Here is a 9,342-nt window from a genome sequence, read left to right as displayed (position 1 = left end):
TGCTAGCACCAAGAATATAATAATAATATGATCATTGAGAATATTAAATGAGATTTGAGAATAATTAGTTATTCTATTTCTAAACTTGAATTCTAAATTTGGATGGGATTCTAATTGATTCGGTTTCAAATTGAGTTATGATATGATTCATAAATTTGAAAGATTCAGATTTAGAATTTCAAAATATGATTTAAATTTGAATTGAGATTCAAATTTAAAATCAATAACAAATCTCATACTATATATATGTATGTCAAGAGTACAGGAAAGGCACGAGAATAACAAGAGTTTTATTCCTTTACCTCTACACACATAAACGTATGTGAGCTTGATTCTTGGAGAAGAATTTTATTGCGTGTAAAGAGTTGCAAAGAGGTTCTCAATTTAAATCAGATATCCATTGGTCAAAGAATTGACAGCAAATGTTGGTCTCGATGTGGATACGCATAGCGCCTTCGTACCATCGAAGAAGAAAGTGATTTTTACTAGCGTACACAGGTATTTAGATCTGACCTATATATTATATTATTATTAGAATAAAGTTTAAACACAAAAATAGATCTTTAGGATTACCTTTTCTTCCGCTGAGTGTTATGAACACATGGTAATCCTTCATTAAGTACCTCAATGATCGTAAGGTCTTTGGATGTGGAAAATGATCAATTCCGTCTTAAAGAAGAAAATGAAGATATACTTAGTCCTGAAGTACCATATCTCAGTGTCATTGGAGTACTAATGTATCTTGCTAATAATACACGGCCTGACATATCATTTGTTGTGAATTTACTAGCAAAGGATAGTTCCTTTCCAACCAAAAGACATTGGAATGGAATCAAACAAAATTTTCGATATCTTTATGAAACAGTTGATAGGATTGTTTTATCCATATAAATATAAGTCACAATTAGTTAGCTATGAAGATTCAGAATACTTGGATACTTGTCTGATCCACGCAAAGAAATATCTCAAACAAGATACCTATTTACATATGGTGATACAGCTATATCATGAAGGTTAGGACTGGAAGTGAGTCAAGCCAGTTCATGAGCCAGCTCGAGCTCAACTCATTAATAGCTCGATAAGCTAAACTCGTGAGCTGGTGAGCCAAGTTTGAGCTTGGATTTGAGCTCATAAATTAAATGAGTCGAGCTTGAGCTTAGATAAGCTCAACTCATTAGCTCGTGAGCTAGCTCGATTATATATATAATATTAAAAGTATAGATTAAATGCATATAGGATATACGTATTAATAATTTATATATATATATTAATGTTCTTAATTGTTTAAAATTTTATAGTCATTTTTTATATATACTTTTGATTTAGGACATAAATAAAAATTTATAATTGATAGGTAGACAATATATTAAATTTATTTTTTTAATATTTTTTAATATATATAAGTTATAATTTATTGATATAGAATTATAGATTATGTTCCTATTATTTGAGCCAGCTCGTGAGCTTTCGTTGAGCCGAGCTTGAACTTACGAAATAGGCTCGATTGTTAATAAGTCGAGCCGTAAGCTAAGTTTAATTTTCGTGAGTCGAGCTTGAACTTGGTCTAGCTCGGCTCAGCTCGGCTCACTTCCAGCCCTAATGGAGGTCTACAAAACAGACGATAGCAGCAACATTCTCTAATCATGCTAAAGTACTAGCAATACATGAAGCAAGTCGTGAGTGTTTTTTACTCAAGAGTTTAATCCAATATATTCTATCATCATGAAGACTGACTGATAGGAAAATAGCTCCAACTATTCTGTTTTAAGATAATACAGCATGTATTGCTCAACTTAAGGGTGAATACATCAAAGGTGATAGAACAAAGCATATTTCTCTCAAATTCTTTTTCACATATGACCTTCAAAATCAAGAAACCATTGATGTCTAACAGATCTGCTCAAACAATAATCTGGCAGATTTATTTACAAAGTCACTTCCAAAATCCTCTTTTGAAAAATTAGTACATCAAATTGGGATGCACGGATTTTGAGATATTAAATAATGTTGACAAGAGGAGGAGGTTGTATTCTTTTTCTCTTGGTCAGGTTTTTGTCCCTATTGAATTTTTCTTAGCAATGTTTTCAACGAGGCAATTCTCATCACAAAAAATATTGTACTCTTTTTTTTTATTAAAAATTTTTTTTAATGTTTTTCTTTAATAAAATTTTAATAAGGCATATTCCTAATGAACATCCAAGAGGGAGTATTACAATATGGATGTCCATCAATTAAACACCCATGGTTTATTTCTCCAATCAAAATTATTTAGGCAGTTCAAACTTTTAACAATGAACGGTACAAAGTTTTCAAAGTTGGACTGAACATTAACGAAGGTTAAAAAAGTGAACTTTGCACATATATAAATAGGAGGAGTATGGTCGGAGACCAAACACACAAGAATAACAAAACACTTCTCTTTATATATGTACGTTCCAACAAACGAAAAAATGAATTATCAAAAAATATAAATTATCTGTTATATTGAGATAATAACATTAAAAAATATTAATATTAAAATTCTTTATTTATATTTTTTATTTATATTATTTATTTATTTATTTTAGAAGAATATATAGTTTTATACTTGATGACTAGTTGGTAATTTTTTTTTTTCGGAAAGGCAAATGAATTTTATTCAATTGGAACAAAATTATAGTCACAAAAAAAATGGAACAAAATTATAATGTGATCCAAAATAATAACATAAAGATAAGTAACTTTTAACATTCGCATAAAATAATTATATTAAATAATTCAAATAATAATTTCATATTCATTTTTTGTGATTATATCACTTAAAACAACCCTTTTTTTTCATATATTTCAGACACAATAAATTATCTTAAAATAACTTCAGTTAAAATATCCAAACAAATTAATTATCTCATATAATCAATTGTTTTAAACAATTATACAAATAAAAATTATTAAAATAAACTTAATTTTTCAACATTTCTAATCACTCTTGGCCTATATTGCTAATCTAGGTGCCCAATGCAAGAAACTATTGATCAGCTTCGTGTACCAATGAATTATGTTTTACTCATACTAGCTGCACTTTCCCAAATTCTTATAACCAAATCACAGAATGACAGTTCAGAGCATATTAGGAACACATTGGTGATAAACGGAAGTATTCAACGCACCAACTTAAAATTAGATTTTGTCATGTTCATATTATGATGCGGTACAGATTACAACAAATGGAAAGTTACACTAAGACATCAACTACAGCATCTAACACTATAATAATGTAGTCACTACAAAAATAATCATCGCGGTGCACCATACACTTGGGTGGAGTCATACTGATAAGTGGGCTGAGGGGACAATGTCTTGCCATATGCGGCGGGAGCACTCGCTTGTACAGCCGCATAACCAGCAGACTGAGGATTAGACTGCTCATAGCCAATCTGAGTTGGTGCAGGTTGAACATAACCTGGCTGACCACTTGGTGCTGCACTATACGTGGTTGCAGTGCCACTGGCATAAGCAGGATCTTGGGGTGCTTGGTAGCCATAACCTGCATTGTTGTTAGGAGCCTGCTGGTCAGGGTAAGCTTGCTGTGCAGAAGGGTACGACCCATAACCACTAGGAGCAACTTGCGCATAACTTGCAGCTGGCTGGGAAACCGGCTGACCATAACCAGGTTGTACAGTGGGTGGAGCATAAACTGGGCCAGATGCAGGCGGAGGGTGGCTATAGTTATCTGCAGCTGGAGCAGACCCATAAGAAGGATATGATGCTTGATTTGGCCCAGAGGATGCATACGGATATGGCTGTTGCGTTGGCATATTTGCGCCATATGATTGGGCAGGAGTAGAGCCCTGATATGGCATATCCCCTGGTTGAGCAGCTCTAGGATGACCATAAGATTGAGGAGGCTGCCCCTGTGGTGGCATGCCATATAATGGTGGCTTGCCATACTGCTGCGGTGCACCATAACTAGGTTGAGCCCCAGCCTGAGGGTAGGCTGGTTGAGTGTTCATGTGTCCTCCATAGGGATGCTGGGAAGGAGCACGATTTTCAAACTTGGAATCATCATATCCTTGTCCATAACCTTGTTGAGGAAGCCCTGCCTGTGCATAAGGTGGCTGATGACCATAATCATGGGTTTGCGGCTGTCCATAATTATAATTTGCTTGTGCTGGGGATGGGCCCATAGAAGGTACAGGGGAAGGACCAGCACCATGCGGAGGGACAGAACCAGGGTGCTGGGAGGATGGAGGAGCATCAATATGACCCCCTTGCCCTCCATAATACTCGTAACCACCGTTGTGTGGGGGTGGCCCCTGCATGCCATGGTGAGGCCTTTGCTCCCAACCAGAACCATAGCCACTCCTAGGGGCCATATGTTGAGGATAATTTCCATACGGTGCAGGAGGATAAGATTGATTATGAGAAGGATATGGACCACGATGCTGATAATCATATGCTGTTGGGTGGCCAAAATGAGAACCTCGTTGCCCCCACTGGGGATGGCCACCAGATCCACGGGGTGGACGATAGCCCTGCTGCCCATAACCACCAGTTGATGCCCTGACAGGCTATTCATGCAAAACACAAGGCAGAAGTCAGTAAATAGAAAAATAACTTAAATGAGAACAATAGCTCAAGTCAATATGCTGTCTAGAGGTAGGTTTGGTTTTCAGGCAGAATTGTATCATAATTTTCAAATAAATGAGAACATAGCAAATTTCATGCCCATTAATCTTTCCTGACCAGTTGAGCACCTACATCAGTGGATGATTACAGCAACAAGGATAAACATTGTATTATACCAAAACAAAGTTGAAATATGTTGAACTATACATTTAAAATTAGTGGCAAGAAGTCAAATAGATTAATTTTATCATCATAATATCATACACTAGGCACAAGTCATAAGAACTAAATTTTAAGAACTACTATAATGATGAGCTGGAAGTGTCTTGAACTGATGAAATAACCAGGCTGTTGAAATAATATAAAATCTGTAGCATGCCATGCATCTCAACTCAACCGAAGCCAATCAACTAAATGCATAAAATCACACCATATGATTGATATTACCAGTTATACTAGAAAAAAGATCTCACCTCAGCAAACAACGTATGAAAAAAGAGGAAGCCTGACAGTGCCAAAAGGAAAAATCAAAATGCACTAAATTTGAATGTATTATCACCAGTAACTAGCTAAAGATAACCAATATTAGAAGAGATTATACAATCATAGTTGAGTAAAGGCACCTAACATACTATCATGTTATAATAAAATTGATCTAAAACAGCATACAGCAGAGATGCCTATAGAAGAGAATGAAGTGCAAATTTTAATGGATACAGAGCATTAAGTAGATTAAGGGAATCACATCAGAGCATTCAACATTCAAAACAAATTCAATTGCCATATAGGATCAACACGGTTATTCTAAACTTTCGTACTTACAACACTCAAAACTCGATCCAATATTTAGTCCTTTCAAACAAGTGAATCATTAGGTCAAAGATATGTTAGGTACAATAACACAATATACTTCAACTCATCTCTGATCACATGACAACTACAATAGCAATTTCCCAGACCTCAATGAACTGAACACCATAGGACATGAGTTGTTCAATTTAGTATTTTCATTACAGAATTAAATAGACACGCAGGAGTACAACTCCAACACAGTTATAAGCATTAGACGTCATAACTTCACCAAGAATGACTCTTTCCTTCGATCTCATGCAAATCACACAGCAGCTCTATTTGAGCACCAAGGCCAGCACAACAGTCTTACTGAATCATGATTTTTAACTTTTAAGTCTTGAAGCAATCTTACCAACCATTAAACATCCTGCAATCCGAGGTTCTAATGCCTGCCACCTCTCTTCAGTGGATGAGAATGAATATGTTGTCTATGCTACATCAAGAAAGCAATGCTGACCCCAGGGAAAAGGCAATAGCCAAATCTGCAGTTTTAAATCCAACCAATTCGAAATTGGCACCTTCAAGATAAATAAATTATTCAACTGACATCGTGGTTTACACATACGATCTCCCTAGACCATTTTAATTGACGTTGGCATGGATTATTGATCAATTTCCAAACTCACAAACACTCTTCAGGTGATCTATCTCACTTGTATGGCAACAATTGATAAACAGTTCCATAAATGGATCATACAGGCACACTACACAGGAATATCTAGATCCCTATTTTACAAAGATTCTTATCCACAAACAATCATTCTTCAATGTTCAAGGATTTTGCATGGCAGTTTCAACTTAAGTAACAAGTTGACCTTGTAATTATAGAAAATTTGTAAAATCAACCACCAACTATGCATGCTTTCAAGAAGGTGCAAATAATGACATCCTTCTACATAGTACTTCTAGTAGTTCAGAGTTTCTCAAAAACAAAACTCTACAATAAATGTATTAAGCTATTACCCAATAACTCCAGTGAAAGGTGATGTATACATCTCAGTTACCTATTCAAATCACTGAAGAAACAAAAGTTGGTATGAATAAGAGTACGAACGCAATAGTACAAGATTATAAGGTTGCTCCAAATCAGCAAAAATTAATATGCAAATTGTTCTCAGATTCAATAGGAGACCAAGCTAATTGATAAGTTGTATCTAAACATAGAGCCATGACATAAATATTGTGATAAGAACAAACAGCATTAACCTTTGAGACAATGCAAAATTATAAGCATCAATGAAAGAACTATTAAGCACAACTGTTCACTAAATTACTAATATTGTCTCAGCACGGGATATAGATAGAGAATAAAAAACAAACCTGACTCATGACTTCTTTTATCAATTCTTGAGCAATTTCAATTTGTCTCCTATCCCCAGTGACTTGGACAGTCCTTTCTTTAGAATCATCTCCTTCTGGAAGATGTTGAGGTATCAACTACATAAGGTAAAAAGAATATCAGGCTCCAAAAATAACATGAAATGTACAAAATTCTAGTAAAATCTCAATACTATGAATCACCCAAAAAGAATCTTTTTGGGTGATTCATTTTTTTTTCTATAATACAGGAAGCAGTGCTCTTGTTAAATGGAGCATACTCTTGAACTACACAACGCCCAACTTTTAATATATATTATTGTATCAAATGGAATAGAACCGAAAGCGGTACATGGTATACGATAACAACTACCTGGATGCGTGCCCCAGATTTCGTTTGCAGACCTTTAATTGTTTCCCCACCTCTCCCTATGATTAAACCCACCTGCATGCATAAAAATAAAGTGTGACTCAGTTGGAATATGCATCAAGACAAAAAAAGAAATCTAAGAATATAAATAAATTATCAGCTTATCACCTTTTCATTTGGAACTTGTAACTGAATTTGTTCAGACCCCATAGTAGCTTGAGCAGGAGAAAGGCCGCGAGCTACAAGGGCAGGAGACCCCCCAGCATCTGCCTGTAGAATCCCCAAAAAGGTAAATAATGTGTAGATCATGGTAAAGAAAAAAAAAGGAGACCAACTCTTCCAATTGGTTACAGCATCTGACCTCCGCAATCACAGCACTTATCAGCTTTTCTGCTTTATCTATACTTTCCGAACTTCCTATCAGTTCCACAGACCTAGTTGCAGCTTGAGGATCTGCATCAGCATCCCTAGTGATCTGAATCTTGGCACCAGAATTATATTGCAGGTATTTTATTGTATCTCCAGCCTTTCCAATAAGTACGCCAACCTTAAACACAAAGGTAATATATCTTATCATGGAAACTGCTTTCCAAATAGTTATATTAATTATTAAAAGGTCAATTCCAAAGAACAGAAGATGGGTTGGACATAAGAAAGCAGATATGGGCGTCTATTTCAGTGTATCATCATCATCATAATCATAATCATAATCATGATGATGATGATGATGATGATGATGATGATGATGATAAGTAAAGAAGGTTGTGAATTGTGATCACTCATCATTATGGTAAATGACCTAAAGCTTAACAATCGAAAAGCCTTAGACTCAATGCCAGAATACAAAAAGGATAGCCAAACTGGAGTTGGACATAAAACAAAAAATACCAATTATGTAAATGAGCCAAATGTATGCATCTATCTACATGAATTGGAATACCTTATTGTTAGGAACATCAATTCTCCGGGTTGTGGTCTCAGTGGCAGATGTAAGTTGATTTCGGCCAGGAGAAGCATCTTGCTAAAAGCAAGTAAAACAAAAACCAAACAAAGAAAACGATGCCCTTTAGAGTGAAATACAGATAGGTAAAAGCAATTACAATGTTTTTCTCCACAACATGTCTTACTAGCCTCACAATATAAAGCAGCTTTATAATCCGCACCTTATCAGAGGGAATCTCCACATTCTCTGAAGCATTGTCAACTGAATCCGGTTCCTTATCCCCAGCGGTAGCGTCTTGCTCGGCTGAATCCTTAGCCGGTTCTTCAGTTTCTTTAGGAGGTCCCTCTGCCTTTTCATGTGCATCCTCAGCAGGCACCTCCTGGCCCTCAGCTGGCTCATCCCGCGACTCAGCTGGCTCGGCAACTTCACCAGAACCTTGTTCATTTGCAGTCGTCTCTGAATCATTCTTGGGCTCAGCAGGTTCACCATCCTCTGTAACAGCACTCTCTAAATCAACTCTTTCCACTGTTTCTTCCGCAGGCTTGTGAGACTGCTCCTCCTGATGCCCATTTGCATTTGCACTAGCTGTTAAAAAGACACAGAAACATGTTCTTCGCCACATCATTAACAAAATCAATAATTTAGTTGAAATGATAATTACATCATCAATTATACAGATTCAGAGTCGAAGTTGGCATCACTGTATGAAAAATGTGTGAGGCGCGAGATAAAGAGAGGAATAAAGTACCTAGGTCGTCGTCAAGGCGAGGGCGCTTGTTGTCGCCTTCGTCGTAAACCGCGGCATCGGCGTTGTTATCGTCAGGGTTGGATTTGGGATTAGATTCGGTAGGCTCAGAATCGAGATCTTCGAACTTGCGTTTGCAATCGGAGGGAAGAGGGCTGGCAGAAGGTGCAACAACTTCTTCCTCCGCCATTGAGCTGCGGTGTTTGGGAGAGAGAGTGGTTACGCTTGGAGGATTTTACAGTGACGAAAAGAAATGAGAGGTTCGATGGAGGGAGAAGACAGAAGAGAAGAGATTGGGATATTTTGCGGAAAAAAGGAAGGAGGGTGTGCCACTGAGTGGCTCAGACTTTAGGGTTACGACTCTGCGCTTCACAGTTTGCACGCCACTCACGGAGACCGAGGTGGGCTAAACCCTCTGCTCCTTTTTTCACCACCGTCTTGTTCCCTATTTTTGGGTTCCAATTCTTAGTGGATCGGCCCAATCATTCTCGTAGTTGCAGTATGTCC

General features: G+C 36.7%; 1 protein-coding gene across 2 annotated transcripts; it reads right to left on the bottom strand.

The window, feature by feature from the left end:
* Window positions 1-3,127: 3,127 nt before the first annotated feature.
* On the bottom strand, window positions 3,128-9,214 carry LOC130979599 (uncharacterized). Of its 2 annotated transcripts, none has more exons than XM_057903064.1 (8): window positions 8,839-9,214; window positions 8,311-8,675; window positions 8,088-8,168; window positions 7,509-7,694; window positions 7,316-7,417; window positions 7,148-7,222; window positions 6,781-6,897; window positions 3,128-4,550 (listed from the first exon to the last, which is right to left on the bottom strand). In XM_057903064.1, exons 1-8 carry the CDS (start codon window positions 9,023-9,025, stop codon window positions 3,276-3,278), a joined length of 2,388 nt encoding a protein of 795 aa, XP_057759047.1. In that variant the 5' UTR covers window positions 9,026-9,214; the 3' UTR covers window positions 3,128-3,275. The 2 variants fall into 2 exon arrangements, with proteins under 2 accessions (XP_057759047.1, XP_057759048.1); XM_057903065.1 differs by having other exon boundaries at window positions 7,151-7,222.
* Between the last annotated feature and the right edge of the window lie 128 nt (window positions 9,215-9,342).

The sequence above is a fragment of the Arachis stenosperma genome, chromosome 5 (genome assembly GCF_014773155.1).
Source record: "Arachis stenosperma cultivar V10309 chromosome 5, arast.V10309.gnm1.PFL2, whole genome shotgun sequence".
Lineage (NCBI taxonomy): Eukaryota > Viridiplantae > Streptophyta > Magnoliopsida > Fabales > Fabaceae > Arachis > Arachis stenosperma.
Note: the sequence above shows the minus strand (reverse complement) of the source record. Positions and strands in the feature narration are given on the sequence as shown.